This window comes from Gallus gallus, chromosome 13 (assembly GCF_016699485.2).
Source record: "Gallus gallus isolate bGalGal1 chromosome 13, bGalGal1.mat.broiler.GRCg7b, whole genome shotgun sequence".
In the NCBI taxonomy this organism is placed as follows: Eukaryota; Metazoa; Chordata; class Aves; order Galliformes; family Phasianidae; genus Gallus; species Gallus gallus.
In genome coordinates this window covers 12681297-12695704 of record NC_052544.1, presented here as the reverse complement: position 1 = coordinate 12695704, position 14408 = coordinate 12681297, and the positions used below count along the sequence as shown (strand labels likewise).

General features: G+C 49.4%; 2 protein-coding genes across 2 annotated transcripts; one reads left to right on the top strand and one right to left on the bottom strand.

Moving 5' to 3' along the window:
* The first annotated feature begins 195 nt into the window (after positions 1-195).
* Positions 196-5978, top strand: MYOZ3 (myozenin 3). Its single transcript, XM_414589.7, has 7 exons — positions 196-346; positions 1063-1138; positions 1231-1385; positions 1540-1602; positions 1710-1854; positions 2167-2338; positions 4305-5978. Exons 2-7 carry the CDS (start codon positions 1108-1110, stop codon positions 4462-4464), a joined length of 726 nt encoding a protein of 241 aa, XP_414589.2. The 5' UTR covers positions 196-346; positions 1063-1107; the 3' UTR covers positions 4465-5978.
* Positions 5979-6393: 415 nt separating this feature from the next.
* On the bottom strand, positions 6394-14313 carry RBM22 (RNA binding motif protein 22). The gene is made up of 11 exons (NM_001006151.2): positions 14227-14313; positions 13783-13836; positions 12784-12813; positions 11674-11806; positions 11291-11391; positions 10927-11099; positions 10140-10340; positions 9502-9666; positions 8932-9020; positions 8320-8451; positions 6394-7626 (listed from the first exon to the last, which is right to left on the bottom strand). The coding sequence occupies exons 1-11, from the start codon at positions 14278-14280 to the stop codon at positions 7496-7498; spliced, it is 1263 nt and encodes a 420-aa protein (NP_001006151.2). The 5' UTR covers positions 14281-14313; the 3' UTR covers positions 6394-7495.
* Between the last annotated feature and the right edge of the window lie 95 nt (positions 14314-14408).

Here is a 14408-nt window from a genome sequence, read left to right as displayed (position 1 = left end):
GCTTCCGACCGTCCCCAGGTGCCTGGGTGCGTGCAGTCACCTCCTACTCACAGCCGCCACCCCTGCCTGGGGGGTCTGCCCCCAAGGGTCAGCCCTGCTCAGTGCTGGGGTGGCACCATCCCTGCCCCAAGGGTCAGCCCCGCTCCGCCCCTTTCTCAGCCAGAAATAACCGTTGCTCTGCAGCCAGACTTTGGCATCCCGGCCAGAGCCCAGCACGGGTCGGGGCAAGCAGCAGAAGCTCAGGGTGCCACCCAACGCTGCTGGCTGAAGCCACTCTGTGTCTTTGTACACAGCACAACCACAGGACATCCTCAGCCCCTGCTACCACAAGGAATCCCCCACCCAGGTAGGGAATCAGGTGCTGCGCTCGAGCCAAGGGATGGGTGGGTGCACAGGGCTTGGGGAAAGCCCAGCCTTGGGGCCCCGGTGTGGTCCCCTAATGGTACGCAGCAGACAGGGCCAGGAAAAGGTTTGCAGAGGAATGAGCTGTTCCCTGTCCCTCCGTGCTGCTGCCAGCTGAGGATGGGCAACGTCGGAGCCACAGCTGGCAAAGAAGCGCGTGCCATGCACCATGCAGCCACAGCCTGGGGGGACCCGGAGCTGCCCAGGGCTCCTAGGGGAAGGTGGCAGCCTGAATCCCCACTCACCCCACAGGCTGGGCTCCTCAGCTCCTCGCCCTGAGGGGTCGGGGTTGCAGCTTCAACGACCAGCAGCTGAAAATAGCTCTGCTGAGGTGGAGGGTGGAAGCAGCCAGGGCCCGCAGTGCTGCTCCCAGTGGGGCCCAGGGGTAAGGACGCCTTGCTGCAGGCAGTGCCCGGGCATAGTTTGGCCCTAAAGGAAGACAAAAAGGAAATGAGACACAGGATGACTCCAGGCTTCCCATGGGGGGGGTCTGGTAGGGGTGAGAGGGAGGGGTGACAGATGCAAAGACTGGGGTGGGCACACAAAAACGCAGCTCTACTCACATGTAGGGCATCCCCAGAGCTCTGAGCACCCCCAGTGCTGCTGTGGGCAGAAACTCCCCATGCCCAGCCATCACCCACGTCCACCTTTCTCTTGCAGTCGTCCTCATCTCACAGCTCTGCCCCAGGAGTGCGGCAGCAGGCGATGACCATCATGAAACCGGATCCTGGAGATGGTAAGCAGAGGACGCACGCACCGCCAGGCCCCGATAGCAACCCCCATCCTCACACCAAGGTCCTCATCCATGCTCTCCCCTCACGTCCTCAGCGCCCCAGCTGGACCTGGGCAAGAAGGTGAGCACACCGCAGGACGTGATGCTGGAGGAGCTCTCCCTGAGTACCAACCGTGGCTCCCAGCTCTTCCAGCAGCGGCAGAAGCGGATGCAGCGCTTTGTCTTTGAGCACCCCAGTGGTTACAGGAAGGTGTGTGCCCGGCTCCACGCGGGGTGGTGTCCCCACCTCTTGCAGCCTTTGCAGGGGATGGCTCTGTGGGCTGGCTGTGCAGCGTGCTCCAACATCCCACTCACAGCAAGGGGATGGCAGCGCAGCCCTGAGCCCCGTCCTCCCCTTCTTGCAGGTCCCAGGGCCAGCTGGCTCACATGGCACCGAGAGAGGAGAAGGAGCAGCCAACGAGTGGACAGTGAGTAGACAGCATCAAAGATAGCATCAAAGTGTTCCCGCTTGCATCCCTCACTCCCCCATTTTGGGCAGCTGGGCAGGCTGAGCCTCCAACCCTTCTACCCACAGGCTGGGAATGCTGAGGGCCAGCAGAGCTTTCACTCCGAGCTGCACGTGGCAGTGTCACCCCACGGTGGGCCTCCCGAGGTGCCCAAGAAGACAGAAAAAGTCTTGCACATGATCAAAGTCCTCAATCCTGATTCTCTGGCACCAGGTAAGCTTGCATCCCAAATCTGACCCTGTCGTGATCTCTGTGCAGTGCTATAGGGTAGATGGGCAGTGCACCCCGATCTGTCCCTCAGAGGACATGGTTTGAGTGCTGTGCTTTCCCTGCCCTCCCTCCCTGCCCATGGGGGACAGCCCCCAAACAGGAGGCCCCTCCTTGTCCCACAGATGCCACAAGCTCTGCATGTGCCCTGGAGGCCGCAGCAGCAAGAGGAAAGCCAGTGTTGCCACACAGCCCCTTGGATTTATGGATATAGAAATATAGCAGTGTTTTTATACGTATGTAATCCCTTCCCCACAGGGTACTCAACCCCTCTCAAAGAAGTGCCCCCGGAGAAGTTCAACATCACCGCCATTCCCAAGGGCTACCGCTCCCCGTGGCACGGGCACATGGGTGACGAGGACAAGGCTGTGGGCAGCGAGAACCGGCTGCCCATGAAACTCCCACATGGGGACTTCGTAAACTTCAACAGGTAAGGCTGACCGAGGTATGGGCAACCCCAGCTTGGAGCACCCCCATCCATCCGTCCTTCCATCCGTCCATCTTTCCATCCACCCATCCCACTGGGTACCCTCAGGAACACGTGCTGAAGCTTGAGAGGACTTGTTATCATTCCTGGAGAAGGGTTCACCGATGTTCTCTGTCAGACTCAGCTCTGGGCTGGGTGGAGCAGTGGGACAGGCAGCACCAAATCTCCCTCCTCATTTCCTTAAGGTAACCAAACAGCTGCTGGAAGCACAAGGGGTGCAAAGGTTAATCTCCTCCCAAGGTGCTAAGAGGTCGCCAGCTCCTTTCCAAACACCTGTTTGGGACAGAAGGCTCCAGGCGTGCTGCTGGTGGTTCAGCCTGGCAAGCTCTGTGCTCTCTAGCTGCTTCCAGCAAAGCTCAGCTGCTGTGCCCCCTGCATGCCTCCCGGTTACACCAGGGCAAGGTTAGCACCTGGAATGGGCACTGCCGAGGCAAAACTATCAGGAAAGGCATTTGGTGGCCATTCAGGAGATCTGGTGGTAGGAGCAGCCCACGGCTTCCCAGCTATTCACCTCCAGTGCTGTGCTGCAGTAACACACGGAGCTGCTGTAGATGGAGAGCGAGGAGCTGCTGTAAACACTCAGCTCTTTCCTTTCAGCATTGACCCATCTTCCTGCCTCAGTATTTATTTACGGACAGAGACTCGAGCAAGGGCATGTTTCTGAATGATGCTTTGCCCTGCACCATTTCTCCCCTCTCACACGCCGCCCTTCTATTTAAAGCCTTGAACTGTTATTTAATACAGATGGATGCTAATTTAACACCCAGCCTCTCGCCACCTCCTCTAATTCTTCACCGAGGCGTGAAGATTCAGAGAGCCAATCTGCTTTCAACTTGGGCTTGTCATGATCTTCCAAGCTGTTGGCTTTTAAATCACTTCTCAGTTCATCAAATACCAAACTGCAGAAAAAAAAAAACATGCTTTTTGGAACAGAGCAGCCAGAGAGAAGCCAGCAGCCTTGCCTAGAGCTAGGTGAATCCCAGCACAGCTCGCATGTGTCACGGGGCAAAGGAAAGTTCATCTCAACAGCGACTGCTTTAAAGCAGACTGATTTCTTCTCAGCTTTCAGGCTGTGCAGCACAGACCTTCAGCCAGCTTGCTGAGGTTTGCTACCTTAAGAGAGAGCGAAAACAAAGCTCTGAAAATGACTCTTTTAATGGGGGCAGAGACAGCTTCCGAACGAGCCTCTCATTTACCTTTCCCCTCTTATTTCTCCCTGGGATGCTGTTGCAAAACAGTGCCACGTTGCTCACGCGGCGCTACCCAAAGCAAACACTCCCAGCTCTGCCTTATTGACAGATGAGCCCCAACGTGGTGTTCCAAACCCGACATTCTTGGCTTGCTGGGGGCTGGCACTGCTCCCCCCGCTCCCTTTCGACATTTCTCCAGGAAGGGATGACAGCCCTTTGCCCCCGCACTGCTCCTCCTGTTAGTCATAGTTCAAGAGCTGTCCCAAAAGGCGGGCTGGAGCGAGGGCCAGGAGAAAGCCATTTGCCTGAACATGTGCGAGAGCAATCAGGAGGCGGCACGGGGAGCCTCAGCCCCTGCAGAACACATTAGCTGCAAACAAGCTGCTGTCTGTAGAGCAGAGGGTTTGTCACCATCACCTGCTCTCTTAATCTAACCCCGTTCACGTCTCGTGAAAACACACTGCAGTAAATGCACCAGCAGGCTTCCTCCCTCCCAGTACAGCCATGAGCACTCACACCAAGAAGCACTACCCCGGCCTGCCCAAACCTGAATGGAGCCTCACTCTGGACAGAAGCACGCTGCTGAGCAGGCAGAGTGTGAGGGCATCCCGGGGCATTGCTGGTGGCCTCGTTGAATTCCAGACCCGCTTTATCCAACCCTTTCAAAACGCACTCCCCATCTACGCGCTGTGTTAAGTTCACCCTCTCTTGTGCCACAGGACTCCCACCCCGTTTGACAAAGCCCAGCTCAGCGACCTGTTCTACGTGCCTCCTGCCGAGCTGGACCTCAGCGTTCTGGAGGTCATCTCCCGCAGACCCAACTTCAACAGAGTCCCGCAAGGCTGGGCACGGGTTCTGCCTGAGAGTGATGAGCTGTAGCACCCACGCTCCCCTCCCCATCGCCACGGATGCTTTTCTCGCTAGAGTGAACCGTACTTCGCACAGCAGGGGAGAGGGGATGAAGTATTCCTGCCTGGCACTTGGTGAAAGTCAACCTAGCGGTCTCGTGTTGTCATCCTTTCCTATAGGATCCAAACGAGCTCAGGGCTGGGACCAGTTTGAATTCTCCCCATGCCAGTCACTGTCACAAGGAGGTTTAGTGCTAAGCTGAGCAGTTCTCATCGCTAATGCAAGGAGATGCCTGTAAGCTCCCATCACCGTCAGCAAACACAAATCCCGAACAGGCTGTCCTCTCCCCCGGCTCGTGGAAAATGGCAGGACCACCAGCTGCAACGCACCGAGCAGCCTCACCGCTTGCTGACACACAAGAGCTGCTCTGACAGGTGGTGTCATCGCAGAGAAATCCCATCTGAAGGACAACTCTCCATCTGCCGTCCTGCTCAGGACAGCGGGAGGAGGTGGGCGCTGACAAACAGCAGCAGAATGAGTCACCAGAGGCACTGGCGTGTTAAATGCAGCTATGTGGACAGCAAAAGCAAACGACGAACTGGTGACCGCTTGTTTACCAACACACGTACAGCACAGCCTGGAGACAAGGGAGAAAAAGGTCAAGAGTTGGAAATTTGTGCCTTTTCCTTAAGCTACTGGCTAGCTACAGCTGTTATTTTCTCCTCCTTCCACCTCTCTGCATGCCGTAAGATCAACTTAAGCCCTTTGATCAACTTATGTCAGCTTGGCTCCATAGAGCTGGTCAGTAAGGATCGGGCCCTGCTGGACCAGACGCACTGCGGAGCTGCATGGGTCACAGATCTGAATGCTACTGCCAGGGTATCTGAGCAGCTCCAGCATCCATGGGAAAGAACAGCAGCACAGCTGTGCCCCTACAGCAACCCCGGGCCTCTCCATAACGTGAGTAGCAGCAGTGAGGATTTGACTACAGGAACTTTTCTAGCAGTGACAGGCAGCGGGACATGCAGCTAAGAGCAGTACCCAGCACAGCCATCCAGAGCACCTGAAAAGCCCTGCTGAGCGCAAACACAAAGCTCTAATGCTTTCTACAGCTGCTTTTGTCAAGTTCTTAACATCACCTTTATTTAACCCTGTGATAGAAGGAGCATTGGGATAAAAGTGGGGTTTTTTCTACAGCACTGTGGTTAAACCAGACAAGTAAATCTTGTTGTAAAATGCAGCTAACAGCTGCCTCACTTATATTTCTGATCCTATACAGATGGATACATAGAGGAAATCCCAAACAGTTCTGCTGCAGCAACACACCATACAGGCAGGAAACTTGCATTTCTGTTCTTCCCACAGAAGCACGAGGGGATAAGCAAATGGGACAAAAAAGGGTCTATTCCTGTAACGTTATAGATGTACAACGCACAACGTGTGGCCTGTTCTAACCCCACCTCTCTTCCCTTTGTCCATCAGCTGAAGAAAATGCGTACCTCTGAGGATTTGGTTAGAAAATCAATAAATTGCCATCATGTAAAGCTTGCCTGAGTTCTATCTGCAGTGCTCACGGGCCCTGACTGGAACCCTGGGGCCAGAGCAGCAGCAGCAGCAGAAGGCAGCACAGCCCTCCCAACCCACCAGTGTGCCCCAGCCTCCCCCAGTGCTGCCTTGGGCTGCCTCTTACCTGATGAGAGCCAAACTCCTGACCTGTGCCCAAAGCTCAGCCCTTTCTCCAGGGAAGGGCAGTCTGTACCCCAGCTGTGGCCGTAGGGCCATGCCACTGACAGCACCACATACCTTCAGCAGAATCAGTGCCCGGTGCCACTGGGTCCTACAGGTCAGTACGGAGAACTAGAAGTGTATTCACTGTCACAGCACACACTGTAGCTGCTTTGGTGGCAGTCAAATAGAATCAAAGTCCTCAGGCACTCCTGCTCCAGGGTCAAAGCAAAGTACTGAAAAATTCATGTATTTTAATGTATTTTTTTTTTTAAACAAGGAAATGAGGCTTCAGAACAGGTCCCATCATGTTTTGCTTTACAGAAAGATGTCCACAGATCCATTACACAAAAGCAGCAGACATACATATAATCTTAAAATTCTCTAGCCACGTGCCCATACATCTTATTCAACTGCAGGCTCCGTGGAAGACACGGTTGCTCTTAGACAAATGCTATGGTTGGAGAAAAAAAAAGAGAAAGGTTTCATGCCTTATCAAATCAGAAACATACTGCATCCATCTCACAGTCCAAGACTGCACCCAAAGGCCTTGAAAGCCTGAAACGTGCTCTGAAAATACACAGGAGAAGTTTGCAGCTGCACAGCGCTGCTGACAGCTGCATGGGGTGCAGAAGCCCAACCTCTGGGGACCTTCATCAGGTTAAACTGCTCACCTGTCACTCCAGGTCACACCTGCACTACCAGCAGGCTGCTCGCATGATGTAATGCTTATCTTGCTCAGGACATGTGGGATTAGAAATAAAGCACCAAAAGCTTCTTTTTGTTAAAAGTAATAAAGAGAGAGCAATTCTGTGGCACTTGCAAGGCAAAGCCATGAGTTTGGCACACGTGACAAGCTTCTTTTTCAGCTCTTATTCAGTCCTGGCTTAATACTACAAGATTAATACCTAATTAGAATAACAAGTCATTAGTTAACTGACATAGAGAAGTCTCTCATCACATTTAAATAGTCCATAACGTTCAGACTGAAGATATCAAATGGGCTTGAAAAGGGCTTGGTTTGTTTTTTCCAGAAGTTTATTTCAAAAGTGTGCAAATGGGATACACTAACAGCACTGTAATTCTGATACATCTGATCCCCAGACCCACCTGACAGTCCTTTCTGCCCCCCCACCCCCCCCAACCCTAAGCACTAAATGAAAGATCTGGGATGTCTTAACGATCTGAGTAGCTAACAGTGACACAGAGCTCAGCTTGCCCAGTGTCTGCAAGCAGGGAAATAAGGCTTCTCTAGTTCACCCACAGCTCAACATACGGCACTACCATGGTAACTAGAAAATAACATTTACTTAAATGACAAGGGTGGCACAACATGCTAGGGGCTGCTGTGCTTTCCTGCGTGGGCACCCATCCTCTGGGGATCTTGAGATGGGTAGTGAATGGGGCCTGGGGCTCTCATGAAGGGAGGCGGTGGCCCCATGGCGTGGAACATGTGTGGTCCAAAACCTGCAGAGAAAGAGTTGTCACGTTCAGACAAAGCAACAGAACACCTAATGTGGATCTACTGCTGTTTGAAAGTGTTTGAAAGAAAACACTTGGCTAACAGCTGCACGTCAGAGAGGTCCCATGGTTCCTCAAGTCTTCAAAACCCCTCCTCTCTTTTCAGTAAAACTGGGAGCAATCCTTACACAATACACATCCCTAGTCACAGATAAATGCTGGTGGGGGACTGGCATGTGTGTCTAAGGCCAATCTAAATTGCTTTCTGTTCAGCTGTGGAGCAACTGCATGCACAAGATCTGATCCTCCACAAAAAGATCTGTCTTCAGACAGATACAGACACAGCCAAAGACAGTCTGGCATTCAACCAGAGGCAGAATTACCCTTTGATGTTCAGGTTAATGCACCATGTACGCAGTCAGCAAATACCCTGAGTACATCTGAATACCAGTAACAGGGATCTCTGACATGCCTGAAAATTTGAAAGTGAATACATACCACAACAGGCAGCTCAGTTTAATCAAACTGTGCTGACAGCTTATTTTATACAATTGTTTTAGATTGCATGATCAGGGATGAGAAAAAACAATATAGGGCATGCATCGGTGTTACAGTCCAGCTGAGCAAGGACTACATCTCCAGCCCTCTGTGCTGGGACACCAATTTACACACCTTCATTTGAAGAGGAGAATTAAGTACCTGGAGGTGGTGGTGGAGCAATGCCAGGAGGCGGCGGCAGGGCGATGTTAACCACGGCTGGAGGGCCACTTGGAGGTAGATTGAAGTAATTTGCAGAAGCCTCCTCTTCTGCAGCTGGAGGAGGTGGGAGGGCTGCAGGAAACAACAACAAAAAACAAATACACTATGGTTATGGAAATCCCAAACACTCAGGCAAGGGCTGCAGGCACATCTTCCTTCAGGGAGGAGAAACAATCAGTGTGCCCTTGTGGAAGAACTGATGAACACCCCCCATTTTTATCCACCAGAAACCAGCTCTGTTTTTTAACTTCACACAACACTCAACAAATTATGAAAACATGAACCAAACCTTGAACAGTCTGTGTTGCCAGTATCTTGGAGCTGAGTAACTTTAATTCACCCATCACATGACAACCTTCTTCTCAGCAAGAATTTGCTTCTAGACAAAGCTCACTTCCCATTCCAGATTGATCAGCTGCAAACCTACTGTCAGTAACTGCTTTGGGCTCACCAGTGCCTCTACTGTCCTGAGCTGATATTGCATGCAAAGGTTTAACTCCGGCCCTTCCCATGGAAGCAGGTCAGCTTCAGAGATGAAAACTACTCCCTTACCTCCGGGAAGTCCTGGAACTGGCTCCAGCTTTATCCCAGATTCTGTAGTACCTTCCTTGTCCTTCTCTTTACCTCTTGCTGCCTGGGACCTAAGAAACAGACAAAAGTTTGAGGACAAGGATGAGAAAAGGCAGTATAAGGAGATAAACTGCAATAGTTCCACATTTCATCATCTAGATCCACTGCTGCAGGGCAAAAATAAACAAAAAACTACACTCAGAGGTGGCTGGTACTAAGTGTGCAAATACTGTTTATGAGATGTAGAGAGGAAGCACAGCCATAGAAACTCATCTGTGACCTTCAACCAGCAAACTCCCTACACAATTTGTGTTATCTTGAACCCAGATCCTATTGCTGGAAAAAAACAAACAAAAAAAACAGACTGTAAGAGAACCCCAGCTATATATCAGCTTGTTACCTACTTCAGCTTAACAGCCAATCCAGCTCTCAGGGTTACATAGACTAAATAAAGATCCACATACTCTATTTGAGAATCAAGCCCCTGAGGACAGCATACACATGGCAAATGAGAAAGTGATAATGTGTCTCCATGTCACTCCCAGTACTCACCTTCCCCATTTGACATTGAGCCTGCGACCATTGACGATGAGTTTGTTGAAGGATTTCTCAGCAGCCACTTCTGCAGCTTGTCGGGTAGCAAACTGGATGAAAGCACACTGTTGCCTCTGCACTACTGTTATTGTCCGAATCTCCCCAAACTGGTAGAAGTGATTTCTGCATGGAGGATAAGAGAGTATGAAACCCCATTCCTTTTAGCCACAGAATACAAGCGGTTAAATGTGATAAGATAGGTACGTTTGGATTCCTTCCTTTCTCCATCACCAGTTCAAAGCAGTGATTACAAACCAAGCCACTTGCTTCTCCATGTAATTATAAACACAGTGGCTTTTCTCAGCAACAAACTAGAGAGAAGATACCGAATTTGCTGTAAAAAGTGTAACACATTACCCCCAAGAGCTCAGAAAGATGACTCATCTTTAAGATTTCTCTCTTAATCAAAGCTCTTGAAATGTGCTTGTTTATTTGTTCTCCAACAAGCTGGTACTCCTCTGCACTTGCCCACGAACAAGTTCCCCATTAAGGAAAACTGAAAGCCAGGTTTTTTCCCCACTTGAAAGACAGATTTCCTCCCTTGAAGATGAGAAGTACCCAAAGCATAAAATATACACGCAAATGCACCAACACACCTGAGATCTGATTCAGTGATAGTATCTCCAAGCCCTCCAACATACAGCGTAGTAATAGTCTTATCATCAGGAGGGTCCAGTCGAGGCATGGTTGATGCTCGTTTCAGAAGCTTATCAGCTACAGGATCGTTAATTCCATAGTAACGATCTTTGATATTCTGATCAGCCAGAGGATCATCTGGATCTGTAGGTTTCTCATGCCTGAAGTTCAGCAAACAAAGTGTTTCTTAATACCAGTCACAGCTGCAGCTTATATGACTTCATCCACTACTTTCCCCTCTAAACACCATCTGGTTGCTTATATGCTTAACCCTGCTCACAGAAAGATGTCAGAATGGAACAAAAAGCCCGAAGAAGTCAGACTGGGGCTATCAACATGCTATTGGCAGAACTGCCTGGAGCTTGGAATGAATGGCACTTCTGACAGCCAAGCATTCAATACTACAAAACCTAAGAGCAGGATTTCAAATGGCCTCTTGTTCAAATACAAAGACCTCTGATTGTGGGGACTGACGCCACGATGGGAAGAAATGAACTATGCAAGAGAAGAGCTGCAGTCACTGCTTTGGCAAAACACTATGAACCTACGCAGCAAATTCCTCACAAATGAGCCTGTCACAACAAAGATTTATTCACGGATGCTGCACGCCACCTTACTGCAAATTTCACACTAACTCCAATCACAGTGTTCCACCTCCTGCCCACTGCAGCATTTCCTGTTCTTCAGTCCCTAAGGGGAGGCGTATCAGACCGCAGTGAATAGAAACCATTGAAGATGTGTGTGTACCTGTAAGGACATTCTTCTCCTCTCTTGCATTCCCCTTTTACCCAGAAGGAACAGATGTGAGGACGATTACGTTTATAGTAAGGAGTGGTCCGAGCCAGCTTCAGCAGCATGTCACTGGTAGAAGTAGCTTTTCCTAGTGCGCCAACTGGTCTAGTGCCATCAGAGTTGGCTATCTACACAGCAGTTAAAAGGCAGGTAAATTATTACAATATATATATGTATATCAATACTCACAAGTAATGCAGAATGAACAAACACATGATTTTAAGATGATGTGGGTCATTCTTTTTCAGGGAAAGTGTGTTAGACCCCCTCCCTCCCTTGTACACATCCATACACAGAGATCCTAACAACACTTTTTTACCTCTCGTTCCATGTTCTGGGTGTAGTACTCTTTATTGACATCAGATTTAGGCATTTCATCCTTAAGGGACAGCCCTGCATCCCGGACTTGAATAGGCAAACCTAGAATTAAAAAAAAAAAAACAAACAAAAAACCCCCATGAAGCACAAGCTGAAAGAGCAAAAAAAAAAAGCCAGTTACTACAGCTCACATTAAGCAGAGATAACTTGTCTTCTGCTCAAGCACACCAAGCTGCCCCTGAATCTCAGAAGAGATTTGATCACAAAGACCCTCCGTCTGTCCGGAAACAACTACACCAATTCCATGCACACATTTAAAGAAGCTTTCACTTCAGAAACAAGAAGAACTTCTGCTTCTCTTAGTTTACCCTTTTGGGTACACACCATATTCCAGGTCAAGCAGGCAGGTTTGACAGACGTTCTTCAACTTGCTGCAGGTCTGGCATACTTCTGTTTTCTTGAAACGCATACGAACGCCAGGACACCAGCGAAACACTGTGAAAGGCCTGGCACAAATCTGAAAGACAGGAAGTAGACAACAGAACTGCTATCACACCACAGCCAAGATATCATTTGAGTTCCTGAATGGAAACATAACACTCAAACATGCTCAGCCTCCTTTAAATCTTAGAGCAAAGTTCTAGGCAAAAAAGTTCAAGAGCTCAGGATAATACTGATTCCTATCTGCTGCCTTACTGTGACAGCAGGAAGCTTTGGGAAGGTTTGGGAAAGGCTTGGAGTTACTAAAGTAACCTAAATGCTGAAAGCAGATCTACTCAAAGGAAAGAATTCATTTTTTTCATTCCAGATGATGTCAGCACGGAGCTATTAGAGACAAATTACCAATTATTTGTAAATTGAGAGGTCACTGAAACAGCAGTAAGCCCAGTGAGAGCTTGCTGACAAAAAAAGTACAGCCCTCTATGTTACGTGTTGGAAAGATGCATCTGCTTCTGCTGCACGTATATTTGAGGAACAGAAGCAAGATCTCAACACATTACCTTGTCCCTACCTCAGCTGACAACTGCCAAAGGGGGCAGAGGGACAACTCAAGCCAAGAAAACACTCAATAATTCTTGCTCTCTCAGGTACAAACCTGCCTTATTTCGTACAACAGCTAACACAAATTATTAGCTGGCAAAAAATAACAGGTTCACAGCAAAACCTAAACTCCAGTTACTTACGCATCGCTTAGCAGTAAAAGCAAATTTGCTAGAGAAAATATGGAATACTTTAGCAAAATCTAATAATTTTCATGAACGTGAGCAAATCTTAACTCTGTTAGAACAGCCTTCAGTAATCTTACCATTCACGAATAACGAACAAAAAGAGAAGATGAGATACCCACAGTTTCATGCTGTTATGTACATGCTAAGTTCTGAGCCAAGAGAAACACTTTCCTGAAGCCAGCAGGTTTTTACAAAAACAAAAACCACATTACTCCCAGATGTGCACCAATTTAGAAGCTCATTCTTCAAAAGACAACGAACATACCTTGCATTCTTTTCCATATTTCTCTTTGGTCTGAAATATAACAAATAAATAAAAAGAAAAGAAAAATATGAAATATCAAAATAGCATTAGTGAATGATGAAACATACCATTGAACTTATAGCACAGTGTTCCTGTTCTTATTATACTGCATTTAGACTTGCTCACCTCTACTTCTGGTGCTTAAGCAGAATCTCCCTTGCCTGGCAAACAGGACCAAAAAAAATACCTAAGAAACTCTCAATCTATTTTTGTTTTAGAGACACTCATTAAAACTAAGTATTATGAGCCCCACTTCACGTACCAAAGAGAAATGATCATGAAACAGATTATTAATAGCTATTTTTAAGCAAAGATGATGTAACTGCATAAAACAAATACACCAAAACAAACCATTTTTAAATACCTATAGGGACAATAAAGTCACATTCCATAAAAATATAACAGCTCTCAGCAAACTTGGGGAAAGGAAACCTTTGTGAGGCAAAGATAACCTAAAGGTTTGCCCTATCTAACTGGATTCAGCACTGAGAAAAGCAGCATGGAATGGCCTGACTCATCCTGGACAGATGAAACCAAGGTCAACAAAACAGGATTTAAATTACTGTCAGCAGCCTTTGTAAGACAGTTCCAGCCCATTTTCATGTTATGCACGTTTTAGAGACTGTGCTCATCTATTTAATATTTCAGCAGCTCATTGCTTCCCACGTCACATGACTTACTGGTACCAAACCTTTATTGGTATTTCCTGCACTCCAGACTGTGACATCCTGCCCAGCTTTTGACTGAGTTAGTGTTAAATCCTGCACAACCACCACCATGTGATGCACTAACAAAGGCATAAACTAAACCTTGCAGTGCACGGCCAAGCAGCCAGGAGTGCACGTCCTCAGCATTCCCTCCTGGACCCAAGCTTGCTTGAACCCTCAAAACCAAACAGTTCTAATCAGCACCCAACAAACACAGGGTCACAAAGGGCCACACTGTCCAACCAGCACATACCATGCGAATGTATGGGTTTTCTCCAAGACATGTCTGGCACAGAATAGGGAAGTCCTGAGCGGAGGAAGAAAGAAAGAAAATGTGCACCGAGCAATCAGATCATCACAACAGCAGTAGAATCACCTTCTGTGCTCACCGTGCAGAGCGAACCCAGCCTGACTTATCAAGGTGCTAACAGGGCCCACTCGCAGGAGGCCATCTGAGAAGCTGCGACCCACACCCTTATCACTAAAGGATCGCAGCACACGAGCCACTCCTGTTCTCACAACGCACCCCACACACACCCAAACCAAAGGACGTTCCCGAGGCCCGTGCTCCTCAGCTCTGCAGCAGAAGCCACCCCCAGCCCTAGAGGCCCCATCGCGCCGCCCCGGCTCCGCCCCCACGCAGCCCCCAGTCCCAAAGCATGGCCCCCCACCGCCGGCCGGATCCCCCCGGGCTCACCGCATCCTCCCAGTTCTGCCGGTTGTAAGTGTTGGAGCCCAGAGACGTCGACATGGCGGCCCCGCGCCGCTCCGCCTCGATCCCGGCAGGCGGCGGAGTCGGAAGTGACGTCACTTCCTCTAGCGACCTGCAGGCGCGGGAGGAGCGGTGGGGCGCTCTAGCCTCTGCCAACCATAGAGCTG